Source organism: Nasonia vitripennis, chromosome 2, assembly GCF_009193385.2.
Source record: "Nasonia vitripennis strain AsymCx chromosome 2, Nvit_psr_1.1, whole genome shotgun sequence".
NCBI classification, from domain to species: Eukaryota; Metazoa; Arthropoda; class Insecta; order Hymenoptera; family Pteromalidae; genus Nasonia; species Nasonia vitripennis.
Window position 1 is genome coordinate 7,901,577 of NC_045758.1, and position 23,262 is coordinate 7,924,838.

General features: G+C 40.3%; 2 protein-coding genes across 6 annotated transcripts; one reads left to right on the top strand and one right to left on the bottom strand.

Annotated features, from left to right (window-relative positions):
- Positions 1-57: 57 nt before the first annotated feature.
- LOC100117124 (eukaryotic initiation factor 4A-I) lies at positions 58-11,018 on the top strand. Of its 5 annotated transcripts, XM_032596626.1 has the most exons (11): positions 58-450; positions 759-925; positions 1,016-1,244; positions 4,976-5,273; positions 6,219-6,339; positions 6,469-6,616; positions 7,023-7,132; positions 7,215-7,490; positions 7,600-8,051; positions 8,142-8,331; positions 9,451-10,993. In XM_032596626.1, exons 4-10 carry the CDS (start codon positions 5,260-5,262, stop codon positions 8,284-8,286), a joined length of 1,266 nt encoding a protein of 421 aa, XP_032452517.1. In that variant the 5' UTR covers positions 58-450; positions 759-925; positions 1,016-1,244; positions 4,976-5,259; the 3' UTR covers positions 8,287-8,331; positions 9,451-10,993. The 5 variants fall into 5 exon arrangements, with proteins under 5 accessions (XP_032452517.1, XP_031779603.1, XP_032452515.1 ...); XM_031923743.2 differs by lacking the exon at positions 4,976-5,273 and having other exon boundaries at positions 66-450; positions 9,451-11,018; XM_032596624.1 differs by lacking the exon at positions 4,976-5,273 and having other exon boundaries at positions 71-517.
- Positions 9,663-18,695, bottom strand: LOC100117052 (alsin). The gene is made up of 14 exons (XM_031923733.2): positions 17,792-18,695; positions 15,845-17,182; positions 15,202-15,765; positions 14,487-14,856; positions 14,209-14,410; positions 13,941-14,121; positions 13,692-13,858; positions 13,490-13,599; positions 13,211-13,422; positions 12,496-13,104; positions 12,242-12,418; positions 12,022-12,163; positions 11,763-11,945; positions 9,663-11,664 (listed from the first exon to the last, which is right to left on the bottom strand). Exons 1-14 carry the CDS (start codon positions 18,244-18,246, stop codon positions 11,617-11,619), a joined length of 4,758 nt encoding a protein of 1,585 aa, XP_031779593.1. The 5' UTR covers positions 18,247-18,695; the 3' UTR covers positions 9,663-11,616.
- Positions 18,696-23,262: the final 4,567 nt, after the last annotated feature.

The window sequence follows — 23,262 nt, forward strand, 5'->3', positions numbered from 1 at the left end:
ACATTGCGTATCAATAAACAATTAATAGATCGTCATTTAAAAGCATATCTCGCTGCTGACTTCTCACTTAAGTGATACATTTCTCGAAGGTAAACAAACCTCGGGCTGAGGTTTGTGAAATCCGGGCTCTGACCTAGCTCCGATCAAAACATCGACTCGCTGAACTATAACCATCAAGAGGTCCTATTAGTTTGTCGGCTAAGCGGTGTAAATGTATTCGTGTCCTGCCGAATCGCTGGCCGTTCGCCATGCGTCGAAAGTCGAGGGGCTCAGTGCTCGATTCGCTGGCGATCGGCTCGCATATATCTAAGTTTAGTGCCAATAGACGGGAGCTCAAAATTAAAAATTAAAGTTTCCTTTATCGGTGCGGATTACTATCGAAAATACAATCAAGTGGAAGAAGATAATTGTTGAATCTGCGGGGAACGCGATTTGGAGTTGGAAAAACAGGTTTCACGAAAGTTTAAAATTTGCTGTCAAGGGCATACTTTTGATTCGCGACTGCCTACGTAGTTGAGTAAATACATCAATTTTTCCTTGTTGAATCGTTTATATTACAAAGTCCTATCGAATCTAGTGATTTTATTGATCTATTCTGTTACATGTTTTATGCACAGTTTTTTTTAATTTACCAAGACTCATATATTACTCCGATGTCGACAATTTGATCAAGCTCGTGAGCGTGTATAGATGCGAAGGTTGTAGCAATCAACCTTGACAACTATATATATACATTTGCAATTAACGTTTATTGACAGGTAAAACCGAGCAACAGCGGATCACGGCGATCGGAGTGCCATACTGTCGGATTCGTGAAACCTGATTTCTTTCCAGACCAAAGTGCATCGAGAAGTGAAGTGACAACATTTGAATTTCGCGCTCGAAGACCCTCACGCCGCTCCCCGCCGGTCGCAGAGGATTCTGGGTAATCCTTCGAATCCTCGTCTTCGCCAGGGCAAAAGCTCTCGAACTCGTTCTAAAAAAATCCTCACCACCCCCAAAAACTCAACATCAGACCGACGAGTCGACTCCTGGCAAGAATCAACGCAACACCGGCCGGAAATTCATCGAAATCCAACGCCCCAGCATCGTCCGACCGCGTGTTCGCGGCTCATCGGAGGGCGCTCTCGCTCGTCCGGTGTCGCCTCCTCGCGGCGTTCCGCGGAGTGCTCGCTGTGACGCAATAGGAACTCGTCCTTTTCGTCGCGCTACCGTGAGTGGAACATGTCGTATACTGAACGAAGGTAAGTTGCAAGTGTTTTTCCACGCGTTCCTGGGCGCCGCGTGGCCCCGCGACCGTCGCAGCGCGTAGCCCGGATCACCGGCTCCACGTGGAGCTGTTCGCGACCCGGGTCTCGAGTCGTGCGCGACGCGATTCGACGACGAAACCGTGTGCAGGCCCGCGCGCTGCTGCTGACAACATGGCGTGCGGCTGCTGCTATCTGTCTGCCTCGTTCGCCGCGCGATCGAACCACCTGGGCCTTCTTTTTTCGCGGCCCAGCGGCTCGTCGTCTTCTCGCGGATCCGCGCAGCTCCTCGACGGAATCGCGCCGGGAAGCCTCTCTCGCGAGCGGCGTGAGAAAGCGGGGGTGGCCGAGGCTTGGCCGTCTATAATAGGTATAGGAAGTGCGTGCCGCGAGAAGGAGGGAAAAGGCTGGCCAACGCCGCCGCGCGGCTGCCATAACCTTACTTTCGCCAGCGGCGTTGGCGTGCGCGCGCCGCGTGGAATTTTCCGCGGCGCAGCTCGATCGCGGGAGCCGCGACGCCGGCCACTGTGCGTCTGTCCGCTGATGCCTAGCTTATCTCTCTCTCTTTGCGACTGCGGCGAGTCTCGTGGAGTGTCTGCCACTGCCACCGCTACTCGAGGCGGAGGCATTGGCGCGCACCACGTTTTTCGCTCGTGGACCGGATATACAGGCCTCGAGAGCAGCAGCAGCTCGGCTTACGTAATGCGTGTATGAGCCGCGGATTATCGGCTGGGCGAATGACGATGACGGGGTCTCGAGGAGCCGCTCGGTGGCATCAGGATTTCCGGGAAAGGGTATATACTCGCAGGGGCTGCATGACTAAGACGCGGTAATTCATTCTTAATGAGCCTTTAACGACCGTTTGAGGAGGAAAAGCTTTTCGTGTTGGCTTCGCTTCGAATCGGAGCTTCCGAACGAGAAAAATGAACTATTTACACACACACACAAAACTGCAGCAGCGTCTAGTTTTCCCTCGCAATCGTCATCTGCCTGCAGTGCGGCATAGGTGTTAAACAGCACCATCTGCTCCGCATCGAACTAAAAAAAATACAATTTCCCCTTCGAGCAGAGTTGTCATAGGGGCGTCTACTCGTTGCACCTTTTGCACGCGCCAGGAATGTCCATTTTTTTCAAGGTGTGCGTGCAGCGCGTGACTCACTGTCAAACGGCACAACTGCCTCTATCTCTCTCCCCTGCGTGGAGTTTCCCCTCTGATCAACAAACTATCCAACACTTTCGACATGCACATGCAGTCGACTCTAGCCTACACTTTCTTGCCAGCCGCGAGGCTGTGTTGCAGCACCAGACATCTCGTGACGACATCACACTCGCGACCTTCGCCTGCATATAGCTACTATGAATTCTCCCTCTCTCTTGTCGCGGAAAAGGGCCTCCTGTGCGATGCAGTCTTTCCTCGCTGCGTCGAGGCTTTTTTCCTCCTCTTGAGTTTCTCAACGGAGTATCTGCGCGCGCTGCTCTTGAAACAGGTGTCCCTTTACCAGACGCCGGCTCGTCGTGCATGGCCCCGATATCGATCGCACCTGGACTCTCTCTCTCTCTCTCTCTCTCTGAACTTTGAAGAGTCGGTGAACTTTTACCTCTCTAGATACGCCCTATCGCCGACAACTCGTGCGTGGATGGCATTAACCGAAAGGAATTTTTGCGCGAACGGCTTATCTCCCTCTCTTTCTTCCCGCGGAATGCGAATATTCTCTTCTGCTATACGTGACGCGAGCCACGCGAGAGATAACGTCTCTGCAATCGCGAACTCGCGGCTTTTCGCATTATACCAGATGTCGCAAGACAGACGCTCGACTGCAGGCGTTAACCTTGGGCTCGCGTTGACCTTGCAACTTGAAAAAAAAACCAGTAGTATCGGCTTATTTGGGTTCATCTTAAGAGCAGGGATACGTCAGGCGTTTGTTATGCGTTCGCGCTCGCTCGCTCTCTCGCGGGTAGGTAAATTTAGAATACCTAACGGATACGATTGCACTTTCGCGAAGAAAATTCGAACTCGGCTAGAAGTATCATACCACGACGTTACCATCTGAAATCGTTTAGGCCCGTCTTTTAAATCGATCACGCGGTCGCGAGGAATTTAACTTCGGCGTACGAGTACTCGATCATTGTGTCATTCAATGACTCCTCGGCTGCACGGGCGCGTAGACATGAATCGGCATGCTAATTTTACTCCGAGTCTATAGCTTTCTACGTAGAGCGCACCAGAGTGCGAGATATACATCTTACGAATTAAATTTGAATGGCAATTCGCGGGGGTTCCGGTGTATAGTCCGGTAAATGATCGATACACGTAGTCACGGCGTGATAATGTATCCCTAATTTCTGACACCCCCCAGAAATGTCTCGACAATTTGCTATCGTATTACAGCCGCTGCGCGTCGAAAAATTAACACTTACATCTGTAAACGTATTGGCTGTGTACGTGTTGTTGTTTTTTTTCTCGCGAAAACAAGGGTATAATTTTCTTCGGACCAAGGCTTGACGGCCGAGCGAGAGAATGAGCACGAGAGAAAATGGATATGTAGGCCGAGTGTGCCGTGTATATAATGGGGAGAATACTGGGGCGCCGTCGCGTATATATGTTTTTTTAATAAGTCACACACTGCGCGGAATCGTTCCCGTTTAATTTCAACAAGAACCTCGCGATTGTCGCTGTTTTAATTACTAATGATGTACGCGTGTACTCGCGTGAAATCGTTCGTTTAAATGGAAAAACAATTGTTTCGCACTTGGAAGTCTCCTCCACGTTGCATTTTATAGGTTAGGTCTGAGCGGAAAGCGTGCGATATCAAGAGCGCTCGCGCTCCGCGTGCAGCGCGCCTGCTCCACTTTGCGACCGTTTTTGATACTCCAGATAGTCGATATCGTCTGCTTATATTTTCAATCTTCCTCAAACATCGCCGGCTCTCCGAGCATCGGCCATTTAAATTCCCGACAGCTATATACTTGTATAGCAGGCAGCAACATCTGCTTCGAAAACGTTTTCGGACGTTTTCGCATAGTCGGGCTGTGTTCGAGAACGCAGCACGAGCCCTATATGCTCCGGAAAATTAGACACGCGCACAGCCCACGGGAGTGCGATAAATAGCGGGGGTCGGGTCTTCTCGTGCTCCGCTACTTTCCCCCCCGCGAAACATCTGCCTTCGCTTTCGGAAAAGTATTTATGGAGGGTCCTTTACCTTTGCGCGCGTATACCTCCCGCATTCGCGGGAAGCGGCAGTAAACAGATTGCAGTCCGCCTGTGTATACCTAATCCCTAGACCTGTGCGTATACTGTCCAAGCCGCGTCTCCTTATGAAAGGGGGCGGTGAAGCGAGGGGACATTGTCGGAGCTTTACTCACGCAGCGAGCACACGCCGATGACGCGCTCTTTATTCGGAAGTGAACTCATCGGGACGATAGCCTTTTCCTTCTCTCGCAAACTCTCTGACGGAGGCCGGTCTATCTGTCCGTCCCCCTCTTCTACTTCAGCGGCGCGTCACGTGATTTTCCGTCGCTCTTGCGGGAAACGCTTCCTCGCTCGGTCTCTCCCATCCGCACCGAGTCTTTCTACGCTAAAGTCGCCGCGCCGCGTGGATCGCTCTAGCAGACCTCTCTGTTTTCGCGTCTCGGGAAAAGCGACACAGTTTTCGGCCATTTGTATACCTGAGTATCGTAAACCGCGTATACCTGGGCCTCTTACTATTGTGTTGATCCCATCTGTGCAGTGTGGCTATCTAGATTGTCCCTCTAAATCCTCGACAAGCCGACGTAGACACGCACGTGCGAAAGGAAAGAGAGAGAGGGAAGCATCAAGCAGCGACTCTCTGGCTCTCCGTTCGTCTTCTTCGGCTCTGCTGTACCACAGGTCTACCGCCGCCACCGCCGCCCCCACCATCACCACCACCGCTCAGCACCGCTACGGCTGCTCTCTTCTTCGACTGCCTCTAGTTTAGCTCAGTGTGCGCGAAGTTTTCCATCAAGACGGACGCGGCCGTTCACAATAGAAAATATGGAAGAAAAAACGTAATTCCTCGTGATTTTCGTCTCTCTCTCTCTCTCTCTCTCTCTCTCTCTCTCTCTCTCTCTCTCTCTCTTTGGCTCTCTTTTGCTGCAATTTCGGCTTCCCTTTTTTGTGCCATATCCAAGTTCTGTGCAGTGTGTGTGTCTCGTCGAGTGTTTTGCAATAGTCCTAGTGTGTCGTGCTGACGCAGCGGATTTTCCGCAACCGCTGGGGCTCTTGAATAATCCAGAAGTTTTACCTTTTGCGCTCAGCTTTGCGTTTGTGTGTGCGTCTGACGTGTGCCCCTCTTCTGTGCGTGCACTGTGTGTTATTCCGACGAATCGAAAATCTGCATAATATGTGCATACGCCTTGATTAATTAACGTCGATCGACGTGTGCGCGTGTACCTCTGTGTGTGTGTGTGTGTGTGCATGAGTGTGTATATGTGGGTGTGCACATAACCGTGATAAACGTGACGCCCTATCTGGATCGTCGTGACGAGAAATATTCGAAAAAAGGAACGACGAATATTCCGAGCACGAGGCAGCACGCCGCGCGGCGAAGCGGAGCTTAGCTCTCTCTCTCTCACTCTCACTCCTAACCCGCTTTATCTGCCATTTTACGCACGCGGCTGTCTTCGCTATTAGGCATAGTCGATAGCGCTGCCGCCGCTGTGTTTCTCGCTCGTCTATAGATACTTACGCGCGTGTAGCAACATCTGTTATATTTTCGGCTTGGATTCCTTGACCCTGAAATTATCCCCACGACGATCCAGAAAGGGCTGACGACGCCGGTGTGTTATGCTAAGCGCGGCTACTCCTCCGTTTTCGTCTGCACGGACGCACGCGTTATAGGCTTCTGCTACGCTGCCGGGAGAATTGATTTTCCGGGTGCCACTTACGACGATCTGACTCCTGGCTTCATTACTTATTTCTTTATTTTTTTTTTTTTTTTTTTTTTTTTGCAGAAACGACGAGCAATGGCCTGGAGAGAGTAAGAATGGCCCGAGCGAAGGAGAACAGCCGATGTATGCGGGGGGACCCCCAGGAATGGACCCCGATGGCATCATCGAGTCTAACTGGGAAACCGTAAGTTGAATACTTGTTTTGCTGTGTTTTGGCTTGTTTATCGGCAGCCGACCGTTGCGAGCTGTTGCATTTATTGGCGCAAGCCTTGGTAAGCTTGGCAAGATCACTAATGACTGATTTTTTTGGCAGGTCGTCGATAATTTCGATGATATGAACCTGAAGGAAGAGCTGCTGCGCGGTATCTATGCCTATGGTTTTGAAAAGCCCTCCGCTATTCAACAGCGTGCCATTTTGCCCTGCGTCAAGGGACATGATGTCATCGCCCAGGCTCAGTCGGGTAAGGACAACGTTCTGTACAGCATTTTCATTCCTATGAGATAGAATTACTTAAATTTGATGTTTCAATAAGAAATTTGCAAAACATTAGTGTATCTTGATGTTTTATGGTTTATGGTTGGTCTCTGAGATAATGGGAATATACACCTGTTCTAGTACAGGTCGAATGATTATAAATATTTGCTTGGTGATCGTAAGCATCAGTTTTTCTCATATTAATTCGAATAACTGAGTATTGATAAGATAACACAAGTCATTTAGTTGTCGATTCTGTTATTTAAAATGCTAAGAATCCAAAACGTCAAATAAAAGTATTGTCATGACAATAAGTAATAATAACTTATGGGAATATATTCTTCAAGTTCTGATTGGTTTTTCTAATTTTGATTTGCTATTTATTTTAACAGGTACTGGTAAAACTGCAACTTTCTCCATTTCAATTCTGCAGAAGATTGATACGAACATTAATGAATGCCAGGCCTTGATCCTCGCGCCAACCCGTGAATTGGCCCAGCAGGTAATTGTCGTGTTTTTGTTATTGTAGATTTCTATATACAAAACTTTTTTTCATACTCATTAATGATTGAACAACTTTGCAGATCCAAAAAGTAGTGATTGCTCTTGGTGATTTCATGCATGCACAATGTCACGCATGTATTGGAGGAACGAATGTCCGCGAGGACATGCGCAGGCTGGAGCAAGGAGTTCACGTGGTTGTTGGTACTCCTGGTCGAGTATTCGACATGATTAGCCGACGTGCACTACGATCAAACAGTATCAAACTGTTTGTTCTTGATGAAGCCGACGAGATGCTCTCCCGTGGTTTCAAGGATCAAATCTACGACGTCTTTAAGCTATTGCCAGCTGAAGTTCAGGTAAGGATCATCCTTAAAATTTCGGCAACTTGATGAGCACAAGTTTTATTACGAGTTAAAGATAAGTGTTTAGTAATTGTGTTTATCCATAAATTTCGTTTGCTTTTAGGTTATTTTATTGTCTGCTACCATGCCAAGTGATGTATTGGAAGTATCCAAGTGTTTCATGCGTGAACCCGTTCGTATTCTTGTGAAGAAAGAGGAACTTACTCTTGAGGGTATCAAGCAGTTCTTTATTTACATTGAGCGTGAAGATTGGAAGTTGGATACCTTGTGCGACTTGTATGATACTCTGAGTATCACTCAGGCTGTTATTTTCTGCAACACCAGACGCAAGGTCGACTGGCTTACAGATCACATGCACCAAAAAGACTTTACTGTATCCGCTATGCACGGAGACATGGAGCAACGCGAGCGTGACCTCATTATGAGGCAATTCCGTACCGGCTCTTCCCGTGTTTTGATTACCACTGATCTTCTTGCTCGTGGTATTGATGTCCAGCAAGTTTCCTTGGTCATCAACTATGATTTACCCTCTAACCGAGAAAACTATATTCACAGGTACATTATTTAATTCAAATTTTTTAATTAAAATCATTAAAACGAAATGATTCATAATGACTAATGAGGATCGTTTTTTGCCTTTTACAGAATTGGACGTGGTGGTCGTTTCGGTCGTAAAGGTGTTGCGATTAACTTCGTGACTTCTGACGATAAAAGAATACTGAAAGATATTGAACAGTTTTATAACACTCATATTGATGAGATGCCAATGAACGTCGCTGATTTGATCTAAGTCCCCGATGATTGGCTAAATTCATTATTATAAAAGAAAATAAAAGTAAGTGAAATACGGAGCTCTCAGCCGATCTTTCATGGTGTGTGAGTATAATAATACTGAGTGAGTTCGTGAAAACCATAATCGCTTGTGTAAAAGCGCAAATATACCACAGATAATTCCAACGATTCTTCTCTGAATTGAATTGATTTCATTTTATATAACAAGTAGCTCACGATAGGTAAAAAATAACTAGCTTACCTGTTGTATTACAAACGTTATTATTACGACTACCGAAAATAATTACTCCAAATATTATTACTATTATTATTACTATTATATTAATTAATTAATGAAAATTAGTGTAAACACCGGTTAGAATCATTGTAAAGCGGCTCGAGCGTTTGTAAGGCGCGGTAGGCGCGCGCGTGGCCCGAGTCGCACTCGGCGGCCCGCGAGAGCAGCAGCTACCGGTTTAGGAAATGAATTTCATTTACTTTATGATAATCAATCTTTTCACGCTCACTGTAATTATGATTATTTCTCTTTGGGAGGTGATATTTCTCCTTTCGCTTTTTTTGATTTCTTCTCATATTTTAATGCATGAAGCTAAAACAAATAAATATTCGCATATCGATTTTCAATTCACGCGTTATAATAAAAATGATAATATTTTTTCGATGTTTTTAATACCAAGACTGCGACATGTTTGTCTAGGCAGAGGTATAGTTGGCTTTTGGAAAGGCTATTTTAATCACAAGCGCTCAAGAAGGAGATGTACTCGTAAAAATGTAGCTTATTGTGTGAATTTTGTATATTATACATTTATCACAGGATGATACTCTGTGAACATTTTATTTCTTTGTTATACACGATTTAATAAAATGTGTTTTATCAATCACAGTGATGAATAATTATTGTTATTATTTGTATCTTATGAAAAGGGAGCATTTCCAACTCAAACGATGCCACTGAATAGACAAACCGCGACGCTAAAGTTTTTGTATAAATTTGTCATAATGCGAAAGCCATGAAAACGGTATTTCTATCTCTCTTTCTTCTTTGGCTCTGTCGATCTATTCTCTAGGCAATTGAAACAAAATAATATAAATAAAATAAATAAGATAATGATCACGCGAGGAAAAATTCAGAAGTTTTGACGGTTTGTGTTTGTATTTCCAGGCATTTCTGGACGCAGCACGAATGGGGGAGAATATTTTTGGAAATAAAGACCAAATTTCCCGATTGAACATGCACTCTCGTGAATCGATCACCCTTCTGATAATCCTGAAAATCTAAACAAAACAATTTACGAAAATTTACGGCACACACACACACTTCCTCACATTGATGGCTACTGCAGTTCCGTTTAATTGTTACTTTTTTTTGAAAGATCATGGAAACGAAGGAGCAGATCGTTTTATACTTTATTAATAAAACATGCCAACTTATTAAGATTAGTGCATTACGTATTTTATTGAATTGATTCCTTATGATAAGTAATAATTACGAGATTATGAAGGCAACGTGTTTCAATTCCTTTTGTACTTTTACAGTCTTTCGACCCTGGATGTAGTACTTTTAGTGAATTTGTAAATAACATTTCAGATGAAAAACCTTTTTTTTAGAAGTTCTTGCATACAATGATCGTATGACATTTAGATAAGAAAATAGAGAGATAAAAATAACGTTACTGAAAGAGTAGCGATATGTAATTGTATTTATACTTTTACAAAGCTTCTCATATCTTTGGGTTTATTTCTTGTTGGTTATTATTTTGCTCACTTGCCTATCGTTTTGATATCCATATTTTAATAATGAAGGTCGTAAAAAAGAAACGACAGAAGTGAAAGGAGATCTCGGTAAAATTATCTCACAACAGAACCGGCTAGTTAACCAATTTATTCAAAATGTGTGCATAATCGTTTTTTGTTTAATCAAATACACATATAGTTAGGTAGTTAGATAGATAATTGTCATCTATAGAAAAAAAGCTGTACTCCGTCAGCCCTGAAGAGTCAATGCTTCCGATCTAATTGATTGTACATCACTTATATTATTTACGTGCTGGTAAAATAGTAGCTAAAAGTTCTGCACATATTGTCTGGAAAAAAATAGTGTGAACATTTTCCCCTTTCGCCACTTTAGAATCACGACTAAAGATAATGAAAAATGCATGTGTACCGCTTCTTTCTAGAGAATTCAAGTTTCACAAGTCTGGGATCTACGACTTTTTGTGTGAGGAATGTTTATTTTTCAAGACTGTTTATGTCTGCCACGGATTAATTAAGAGGTTTTACAATTAACTATTTATTTAATAATATTTTATAGCAGGACTAAACTTTATTAAAAAAAAAAGTTGAATGAACTGAGATTGTGCAACTAATGTGTTCAATAGAGAGACAAAAATAATGAGAAGCAAACTACTATAAAAGGACAAGAGTACTGATTGCCGAACCGGGGAATGTCCTTGTCCTCCTGCGTTCGAAGAATGTTACGTATGGGTGGAATTGACGTATTCAGTATTGAAAATTCCTCAAAACCTTTTTCTATTATATTGTAAGCATAGGTCCAGGACCATTGTGAACGAATACGGGACAGTCAGGTACCGGATATTGAGCATTTGCTGTGTTTTTACATCTTAAAAAACTGACTGTTAACTAACGTGTACATTCTGAATGATGTAGACAAGTAATATGTGCGAATAAATATTTATTCATGGAAATAAAGTATCCCTCACTTTTTTAGTATGCCAAGTTTTTTTGTGCTTGTTTAGACCCAAAGAACAAAAATCAGTACTTTTCTGTCAGTCAGAATAATTATTTTATTTTTTTACGTATCTTTATATATATATATATATATTCATTTTTACATTTTTTTACACGAAATAAAACATGATTATTCATCTTATAGAGATACACAACGATCAATAAATATGGAATGTTAAATTACAAGGTATTGCACTGATATTGATATGTTGTAACATTTGCGCGACATTGCTCACGTATGATAATTCTCGAGTTTACCAGAAAAATAGTTCGAGTGACGACCGATAAACTCTATTGCTTCCAACAAATATATATACTTTTGAAACTTGTATACACATACTTACATGAGGGGTTCAAAGTCTAAATTTGTAAAAGTCAATTAATTACAGAAGAATCTATTATGAGTATTGAACATCGACTTTTTTAGCATTTTGTAACTTGCGTTTCTACTTACACTTTGAACCCAATTAATTTTCACGCTTAAATCTACGAGTATTACATCGTCACATTTTGAAAGACAATGTGTTTTATGAGACTTATGAAGTTCTCTGTACCATTCAGATTGTGCTCGCTCCAATAATTAGTCGTCCATTGTTATTTTTTCTTTTAATATATGATCATAAATACCCTAAAAACAATATAAATTTTAAATTAACTTTAATAAAAGTTTTGATTTGAAAATAATAGTTTCGAAGCAATAATTCTATTAAACAATACATAGCATACCATTACTGTTGTAAAGGCATATCCAATTTGTCCATTCATAAGGTAAGATTCCATAAAATCTTCGATAAAATGTATTTCACTTCCAAGTTGTAAAACGCTTGCACGAACAACGACAAAGTAAAATATCGGTATTAACTCGTCTGCAGGTAACTTGTAATTTTCTAGTAATCTTTTTTGTATGGCCTGAATTAAACAAGGAAATTGTGTCAAGTTCAAAACAAAGAATAATTAGCTATTGAAAAATTAAAAAAAAAATTACCTGTTCAATTTGATAATGCGTATTTCTAATAACTATTAATTTTTCTACTGCTGAAAATGTAGTTTTTAATTGCTGCAAAGTTTCTATAGCTTCGTTGAGAAACGTGTCATTTTCACTTGTATCAAAATTTTTCCAAAATTTCCTGAAGCAAGATTATTTTTATTATTATATATATGTATTTTTTTTATATTAACTCTAAAGCTAGAATCAAAAAGCTTACTGGTCAATGCCTAAAAAGGCTAGTAAGGTATTGTTAGGCTGTTTGTTCCATTTGATAAGACGTTCCCAATAAGCATCGTCAGTTTTTTTATTGTGAAGGGCGTACAGTACAAATAAGGCGGAATAAACTCGCGGCAGTAAGATTGGATGAAGTATTGCAGCTGCGCTTATCACTTTTCTAAAACATAATACAAGTCGTGAAAGCATTTGTATTTTAATAGAGCAAGTTTAAATTATTCAAAATCTGAAGCTTACTCTTCGTTGCACTTGTCATCAGTTTCTGGTTTAAGTATGTACTCGTCGGGCGCCTTTGGCAGAGCTGGGAAGAAAAGTGTAACTGCCTCATATATCCTCGTAGTAATACTTCTAAGCTCGTTAACTGCGTGCTTCAACAGCAACGGGTGCACCCGCACACCGCCGTAGGTTGCCGTGTAAACAGCCGCAAGCTCGTTGAGCAAAGTGCCTAGGGGATGGTGTGGACTCTCAAAAGCGCGCCTCAGGTACTTGTGGATCTGTTCATAGGCCGGCAGACTAAGTTTCTCATGGCCGAAGTACAGGATTTTATTCAACTGGTCGTAGTTTGCATCTGCGTCTTTGTTATCTATCTGCGAGAGATTCGAGATATTGAGCAAGCTGGAGTTGTTGTTGCTGCTATTAAAACATTGGCGCTTTTGTCGGCATCGCTGAGATTTGGAGATGATCGCGGCGACGTTTTGCCAGAGCTTTTGGGTCTCGAGTTGGCGCACTGAAGCACTTTTTGAATTGTTTCCAGTCGCAGTTTCAGGAACGCCAAGCTGTTGGTAAAACTGACGGAATATCGCCTTCCATTTCTGGTCGGGTGGGGCACAGAGCTTGCCAAAGGACCTTTATTGGAAATAAATAAATAAATTTTTAATTTCATGGCATTGATTTTTCTTTTTTAAATTACTTGATTAACTAGTTGGGACATTTTAACTGACATATTACTTACGGTGGTTCTTTTTGAAATTTTTCATTTTGAGCCTTATTATTTATATGAAGAGTAGCCGTAACTTTAATCCCCTCATTCCACGCACCGCTGAAATTTCCTTCTAGTTTTTCTTCATTACTGAAGGTCAAGATTCCTTTTCCACCGAAAACGCCAACTGATTTAAATTCTCCCTCATAATGAGTTCCATCCTCGAGGACCATAATACCGTGCCCCTACAGTTACAATAATCAATGAGCTATAAATAGAGAAATCAATATGCACGTAAATTAACTTTATTACCATAAAGACATCTTGGACGAATACCCCTTCATAATAAATTCCATCTAGCGTGACTATCAAACCACTACCGTGTTTTGTATTATTGTTCCATGACCCTAAATATTTCTCTCCTACAATCACGTAAAGAAATCAAGGTCCAACGTTTTGAATTTTCAAAATAAATAAAATATTTTCTCGTAAGCCACAAAACTATAGTAATTACCCGTTTTTATATCGTCCATAACGCCATATCCTTGTTTTACCCCGGAAGACCATTCGCCAATGTATACGGATGCAACAGACGCCATAAAATGTCCTTCTTTCTTTATCCCGTGCCCGTGTGGTAAACCATCTTTGAAATACCCTTCGTAGATATCTCCGTTTATGTAACTGATAAAATTACAAACCCTAATTAGTTTCTTAAAAATCACTCAGTTGAATGTTGTTAATCAGAGCAAATCGTAGTACACACTTCATGACACCATATCCGTTTTGCAGACCGTCCTTCCATTGGCCTTCGTAGACCCCTTGAGTCGGCATCTCCATTCTACCACTTCCGTGTATAGCACCTTTGTGAAATTGTCCAATGTACATACGATTGTCAGCCCACTCTAACTTTCCGGACCCGTGTAACTTGCCGTTCAGCCATTGTCCTTCAAAATTAATTTTTATCAATTTTCGCGCTTTTAACTTTTTTCGTTAATATTACTTAGTGATTTATTATTAGCGATTATACTCACCAGTATAAATTGCATCTTTGTAGACGGAATGTTTCGTGAAGGAAAAAGAACCCGTGCGTACTTGAGGAGGCATATGACTAGCTGATCTCTGAAGACTATTTTTGATAGCAGTTTGTAGAGCGTGAAACCACTCGCTACGATCAGCCGCAATAGGAGTGTACAACGTAAAACTATCTTCTGGCGTTGTAATCGATATGGCATTCTGGAATATGTATAAAAATCAACTGATTATTCATGAAGCTGATGAAAGAAAAGATATCAACGAAAAAAGTCCTTACTTGAAACGTATCCGAATCTGGTAAAAGTTCAACCCACAATAATGGCAATGGATGAGCTGTGTAGCTTGTACCCGCGATGTGGATAAAAACGTCAGTTAGTAGAATAAACCAGTGCGAGGAAAATCTACTGGAGTTAAATAAAGAAATATGATGAGATCGGGATTCTCTGATCATTCTTCTTTCAGGAGATCTGAACTGTTCGACTATTTTGCCAGAGCCTTCCCAAAAGCTTTTTGTACTCTCGGCCTCCTGTAAACGTTTTACTTGCTCCTTGGAAATTACTTCCCATTTGCCTAAGGCATCTTGCAATTGTTCCATTCTCATGTTAACTTCGTTTGATTTTATTAAACTCTGTATGGTGTTTATGTATCTGAAATAAAATGGATGATATACACAGGTATGTCCTGCTAATATACTATATTTATGTTAATCTGCCTCAAATCGCAATAATTTGCACGATATAAAAAAATTTGAAAATATATTTCTTTTTACTAAAAGTCTACTGTTTTTATATTAGAGCATTGCACTGAGAAATTCTTGAAAATATAAAATTTTACACGGCATGTATGTGTGGAATTTCTACGTGAACAATTTTCGCTGACGCATTAATCATGATATTTCCTCTGAGACACGCAGAAAAATATAAAAGACAAAGCATGACTCATCGCGATTGAATTCTAACATCGTAAAAGTTTCAAAATCTAAAGAAATTCACCTGTTCAAGTGTTGTAGAGGATGTTGTAAAACAAATGCAATAATGGTTTCGTTGGTAATATTTGCATCTTTGCCTTTCACCTTGTCTTTGAAAACAGTCGAAAGTACTTGTAAAACATCAATAAGCTTGGCAATTTGTGCAAATCCGCCTAAAGCGATTATATCACATATTGCGTTCAAATACGACTTGTACACGCTGATATATTCGTCAACGCTGGCGATAATTACAACTTCGTAAGCTTCGTGGACACGATTATAGTAGTCCCAAAGACTTTGTACATTTAAAACATTTACACTCAGAAGCTCGCTGTGACAGCGACATAGTGTTTCGTAGACATTCAACTCGCGAGTGGCTCCACCTTTCTTTTGAAACGGTATTATCAAGTTCTGATAAACGTGCAATGTTTCCTCTAAAAATATTTGTTCCTCTATCAGTACATCGGATATCGCGGTAACAGATTTATTCGTCATTGCACAGCAGCTGAATGTGTCGAAGCAGAAAATATTTTTGAGAGTATGCTCATTCATTTCTGGTATTTCCAGAGTTGACATCACTCCAGAGGACCTAAAATTTTTTCAAAGATAAGATATTTTAGTATATTACAAGTAATTCTAATAATTTCTACTTTGTGCAATTGTAATACCTGTGTTTTCCCATCAAAAATATTTTTTTATCCATCATTATTAGACTGTGATCACTTCCAGCTGCAATATCCTTAGCTCTTTCATTGGGTGTCAGGTGTATAAAAAAATTTGAAGAAAATAACTGTGGTGATTTTTGATCAACTTGAGAACAGTGTGCAACTTGCATAAAATTATTTCTACCCCACGCGAAAACTCTACCATCAAGTGTCAGTGCCAGAGTGTGATAAGCACCACATGCTACTTTTTTGATTCCATAATGATTTAGTATGGTAACTTCACGTGGCCTAGGTCTATTAATTATATCTCCTACACCAAGTTGCCCATATTTTACATCACCCCATGTCCACAGCTCCGTTGCTAATGCATTACTGCCTGTACGTATCAATAAATTTATTCTATCACTTAAACGTTGTTGCACTAATTCATGCTCCGAGGAGCCTGCACTGGATGACCAAGGAAACTCTTCATTACGTAAACTATTTATTAAACTGCCCGCAGTTCTTTTTGATTCTTCAATTCCTAACTCTTCAAAGTTATCACTAACATCGTCTTTCACATCATTAACATCAGAACTACCGCTAACATGTCTCGACAGTGTCACAACTTTGTCCCCAACAGTTTTAACTCCTTCGTAAACTAAATTGGCCATGTTTGAGACATTCTGTTTGATAAGGCTAGCTGGATTATCAATTGTATCCATTTGTAGTTCGTCTTTCACACTGCCATAAGAGGAAACCCAAGATAATTGCCTTGTAAAGAACTGTCTTGCTGCTTCTGTATTTATAGATATAACATTTTTCTTTGCTTCTTTGTCACATTCTAATACTTCATTTGTGCATATTTCCTCATTCATCATTGAATTCACAGAATTCGCTATTATTTTTTCATCCTCGATAGTGTGAAATACATCTTCCTTGCTTGCGCTTGATAAAGCACTTATCGAATTTGTGGAGTGACCTTCGCTGAACTGCTGTGCATTAATACCCATAGGACCAGTATCTGAGGACGTGACACTCATAGGACTTGGCATAACATTGTTGAGGCACTGTGAACACGATTTGACAAAAACTTCCTCCACATCGTTCTCACTATCTGTATCTTCTTTTGCTACTCTAGATATTTTTCTTACTAAAACTACATAAAAGTTAGATCCACATGCAACATCTGAGACAACTCGTCCGTCAAAAAAAAATACTTTCTTAGGTTCCTGAGACTTAATGTCAATCTGTGGCTGATCACCACTTGCCCATAACTGACCGTTTTCTGTCACAAATAAAGCGGAGCTATCGTTGACTGCTATTGCTGTTACTTTGGCAATATCACTGTCCTGTTTGCACCTATAATACAAAAGCATAGATAAATAAAAGAGTAGTGAGGTAACATTCCTTTGTTATCATTCTGTAGATAAGCGATAGAATTTATTTTGCAATAAGTGTTACAAACATGCTTTGTAACATTGAGTAAAATAAACCTTTTCCTTATTTTATTTTTAAGATGTTTAATATTTTTAAATACCTACTTCAATCAAATATAATAATTTTTCAGATTTTAACCAGTGTAAGCAAACCATAAAAATCAACCAGCACCTTATAAATATATGCAAAGAAAAAAAAATTTCAAGCTGATCATTTATATTTAATTTAAGTTCAATTGAATGAAAGATGGCATCGTATGTTTATATTTAGTGCATATCAGAAAAACAACTATGAAATAAAACATCAAACAAATATTATCAGTAAGATAGAGTATCAAGTTCAATGCACAACAAAGTGGTTGTCAAACCTTGAAAACTGTACATTAATTAATAATATTGATTGTGTGATTTTTAACTTGAGTACAAACATTATCACTAGAACAACAATAATTTTTTAGTAAACATAGTCATTTGATGAGCCCAACCAAGTGTACAGAGTACAAACAATATTCTGAAATGGAATTATTCATACCCGTGACTGCAAAACTTGATATCCTCCCTAAGAGTAATGGTATCTACAACACCAAGGTTCTCGGGATGAATCTTGAGAACGGAGCCATCCGTGCTGACAGCAAAGACATGCTCGCTGTTGGCAGACAGATCCACAACACTAAACTGGCTCCTCCTCATAGTCAACGAGGCAGCCAGTGTTGTCGATGACTCACTTTCATCAGCTCCATTACTGCTGTCAGTTGCTGCAGCTGTAACCGTGACCTCACCATAGTACAAGCTACAGGTCGTTGTCATAAGGAAGACACGGTCCCTGACGCTGACGACCTTGCCGACGCTGCCGTCCAGCTGATCGAGAAAGCTGAGCTCGACCTTGTCAGCGCCGCGCCACAGGTGCACCAGCTTCTCGTCGTTGCACATGCTGATATTAGACTTCTGCTCGACGGGCTCCGACGACGACGACGACGACGACGACATAACCTCGTCAACGGCCTCCTTCTGCCGCAAAGCACTACTGCTGCTCTTGCTGTTGTCGTAGCTGCTGCAGGCTGATTTGTTTTGCAACGGTTCTTCGTCATGTTATTATTAACGATATCTGGGAGTCCGTCACGCTCGCTCGCTTAATCAGTTGGGCGTCGCAAGGGAGCATCGCTTCACGCTCGGGAGAGAGAAAAAACTCTTCCCTCTTTTATCTCACGCTGCAGCACACCGACTTCTATTCTCGCGCTTTTTCTTGGAAGCTGTGCAGCGTACAGTATCTCTCCAGTCTCCTTCGAGAGGAAAGTGTTATATAGTTACTGCTACTGCGGCAGACGAACAAATGAATCGCGCGGGGGAGGAAGAGCTGGGGCGCGAATATAGACAGGAGGCTGCGTAGTTATGTTTTGCACGGACTACGGAGCGAGAGATAGAGAGAGAGAGAGAGAGAGAGAGAGAGAGAGAGAGAGAGAGAGAGAGAGAGAGAGAGAGATGGAAAGTGCTACACATATAGATATGTGTGCGGTGTATATACCCAGAAAACATCGCATGCTGAGCAACATCAGCGCAACCGTTGCTCGGCGCGTTTGCCGTCATATTGCCGTCATTTTGCGGTCAGCTTTTGTCAGGCGCACTGTAAGCAGGCAAATTGTCAGCACGCGTGCCGACAAATTGCGGGACATGTTGAAGTGACAATTTGCCTGCAATTTTTCAGTACACTGCGCTGTTTGTTTGCAATGTAACTTATAAAAAACAGCGATGATGTTGCAATGCATTTTGTTGTTCAGAAATTAAGTAATTTTTTTAATACAATATCCCGTTTCGGAGCAAGGATGCAAAGCAGACGCCATCATATTTGGAGATGTGTCTTCTGCAGCAGTCTACGTTTACTCTAGCACCGCGCAGTAGTACAAATTGGAGCAGCAGTAGAAGTTTAAATAAATATATTTACAAGAGTTATAAAACGAAAACTATGTGTGTAGTGCAGTTATTAACTCTAGTGCAGTATTTCTCATGAGTTTTGTGCAGTTCGGAGTCTTCAAAAACATAACCATGAGTATGTATACTTTGACCTAACCTCACAATCAATCTCAGTCATATTTAATCAAAATTAAAACAGAGATTGATTGTTAGGACATTGCATTTGAATTATTCTATAAAATTGTTTACTTCAAGTAATTTGTTTATTTAGCAGGGTCAGTACAAAGTTGTAGCAGTAATTGAACATCGGCCAACAAACTTGAACATGCGGTGGGAAGAGGCTGACCATAGGAAGCAGCTTTTTGGAAAAAATAAAATGTATGGTGCAGCAGACTAATATCTTGGTCTTCAAGAAAATGTTGGCTTACATTCCTGCAATCATGTGAAAACTTCCTCTTTGGGTATCGTGTTTTTTAGAGGGAAATCAATAAAACTACGTTGGATCACCTTCATGTAGTCACTGGAAAAGCAGAAGTTATCATCGAGGGTAGCAACAGCATAGAAGGCCTGTCCAGGCGGCTGTACAGGAAAGCCCAGCCTTATCAGCTGCGAGTGAAAAGCTGACAGTTCATCAGTCTCCAGCAACATCAACTGGACGACTCTCAACATTTCCTTTTTATTTGCCATAGATTCCCATCGTATAAATTTACAGTTTTTGTTTACAATATATTTGTAGTTGCAGGTTCACAAACGGAGAGCAGATTTAAGAAGCTGACCATCCATCGCACTTTCCAATAACATCATCTTGGAGGACTCTCAACTGGATTGCTATCTAGCAGGTATGTGTTGAACAAAATTTGTTAAGTCAAGTTTGCTGAGACAAATAGCTTTGTAATATATAGCCAGACGCGCATACCAGTTTGCGGGTGTGTCTTTACAGGTAAAGTATGACACAGAGTAGAGTAGAGAATTCATACACTGACAAGATTTTTCAATTCTTTTTTGGATAGAGGTCAGTAAAATTGTACAGTTGTTATAAAAAGTATTGCAAAACCAGCTACCGTAGCAGATTTTATTTAACTTCACCCTGTGACACTGTTTACCTGAACAGCCAGAGGCGCATTACCAGTTTGCGTGTCTGGCTGTTCAGGTAAACAGTGTCACAGGGTTAAGTTAAATAAAATCTGCTACGGTAGATAGTTTTGCAATACTTTTTATAATAACTGTACAATTTTAGAGACCTCTAACTAAAAAAGAATTAAAAAAGCCTTTCAATGTATGCATTCTGAAAGGTTCATGACCAGTAAAATTAATTTTCTTTTTTAGATAGAGGTCAGTAAAATTGTGCAGTTATTATAAAAAGTATTGCCAAAGTATCTGCCAAAGCAGATTTCATTTACCTCTACTCTGTGTGGCTGTTTACCTGAACAGCCAGACGCGCAAACTGGTAATGCGCCTCTGGCTTCACAGGTAAACAGCCACACAGAGTAGAGGTAAATGAAATCTGCTGTGGCAGATACTTTGGCAATACTTTTTATAATAACTGTACAATTTTACTGACCTCTATCTAAAAAAGAAAATTAATTTTACTGGTCATGAACCTTTCAGAATGCATACATTGAAAGGCTTTTTTAATTCTTTTTTAGTTAGAGGTCTCTAAAATTGTACAGTTATTATAAAAAGTATTGCAAAACTATCTACCGTAGCAGATTTTATTTAACTTAACCCTGTGACACTGTTTACCTGAACAGCCAGACGCGCAAACTGGTATGCGCCTCTGACTTCACAGGTAAACAGCCACACAGAGTAGAGGTAAATGAAATCTGCTGTGGCAGAAACTTTGGCAATACTTTTTATAATAACTGCACAATTTTACTGACCTCTATCTAAAAAAGAAAATTAATTTTACTGGTCATGAACCTTTCAGAATGCATACATTGAAAGGCTTTTTTAATTCTTTTTTAGTTAGAGGTCTCTAAAATTTTACAGTTATTATAAAAAGTATTGCAAAACTATCTACCGTAGCAGATTTTATTTAACTTAACCCTGTGACACAGTTTACCTGAACAGCCAGACGCGCAAACTGGTATGCGCCTCTGGCTTCACAGGTAAACAGCCACACAGAGTAGAGGTAAATGAAATCTGCTTTGGCAGATACTTTGGCAATACTTTTTATAATAACTGCACAATTTTAGAGACCTCTAACTAAAAAAGAATTAAAAAAGCCTTTCAATGTATGCATTCTGAAAGGTTCATGACCAGTAAAATTAATTTTCTTTTTTAGATAGAGGTCAGTAAAATTGTGCAGTTATTATAAAAAGTATTGCCAAAGTATCTGCCAAAGCAGATTTCATTTACCTCTACTCTGTGTGGCTGTTTACCTGTGAAGCCAGAGGCGCATACCAGTTTGCGCGTCTGGCTGTTCAGGTAAACTGTGTCACAGGGTTAAGTTAAATAAAATCTGCTACGGTAGATAGTTTTGCAATACTTTTTATAATAACTGTAAAATTTTAGAGACCTCTAACTAAAAAAGAATTAAAAAAGCCTTTCAATGTATGCATTCTGAAAGGTTCATGACCAGTAAAATTAATTTTCTTTTTTAGATAGAGGTCAGTAAAATTGTGCAGTTATTATAAAAAGTATTGCCAAAGTTTCTGCCACAGCAGATTTCATTTACCTCTACTCTGTGTGGCTGTTTACCTGTGAAGTCAGAGGCGCATACCAGTTTGCGCGTCTGGCTGTTCAGGTAAACAGTGTCACAGGGTTAAGTTAAATAAAATCTGCTACGGTAGATAGTTTTGCAATACTTTTTATAATAACTGTACAATTTTAGAGACCTCTAACTAAAAAAGAATTAAAAAAGCCTTTCAATGTATGCATTCTGAAAGGTTCATGACCAGTAAAATTAATTTTCTTTTTTAGATAGAGGTCAGTAAAATTGTACAGTTATTATAAAAAGTATTGCCAAAGTATCTGCCACAGCAGATTTCATTTACCTCTACTCTGTGTGGCTGTTTACCTGTGAAGCCAGAGGCGCATTACCAGTTTGCGCGTCTGGCTGTTCAGGTAAACAGTGTCACAGGGTTAAGTTAAATAAAATCTGCTACGGTAGATAGTTTTGCAATACTTTTTATAATAACTGTACAATTTTAGAGACCTCTAACTAAAAAAGAATTAAAAAAGCCTTTCAATGTATGCATTCTGAAAGGTTCATGACCAGTAAAATTAATTTTCTTTTTTAGATAGAGGTCAGTAAAATTGTGCAGTTATTATAAAAAGTATTGCCAAAGTATCTGCCAAAGCAGATTTCATTTACCTCTACTCTGTGTGGCTGTTTACCTGTGAAGCCAGAGGCGCATACCAGTTTGCGCGTCTGGCTGTTCAGGTAAACTGTGTCACAGGGTTAAGTTAAATAAAATCTGCTACGGTAGATAGTTTTGTAATACTTTTTATAATAACTGTAAAATTTTAGAGACCTCAATCTAAAAAAGAAAATTAATTTCACTAGTCAAGAACCTTTCAGAATGCATACATTGACATGCTTTTTAAATTCTTTTTCGATTTAAATTAAAATTAATAATAAGAAATTAAATGATGCTATTATTTTTTACTGTTTTTTGAATTATTGAATCATGCAATAACTTTGTCTTTTACTTTATAAATTCTTTTCTTATATTGTTAGCCTTTCTTATAATCATAAACTGAATAAACTTTATATTTTTTAGGTGTATTAACAAAATCATCGCACGGACGGAGGTTCATCAGAAGGTTGGAGAGCTTCGGTGCCTTTTAAGGGTTCAAGGGATGAGCCTCACAGGGAAGGGCGAGGTCGGGGCCCTTTCCAACCACCCCCCAAAAAAAAAAATTAATATAATTTCTTTGATTTATTTCAGGATTTCCTTTTGCAATCCATCCGCAGCCCACTTTCGTACTAGTTAATCTATACATCAGGTAAATGTTTATTGAATATATTAATTATATATTATAATAACAATTTTAATATTATATTTATTCATTATTTGTTTTACAGGTTTGCTGTTTACTACTTCAATAACCTGATGTCCATTGGCAAATAATTTTATACTTGTTGTATTT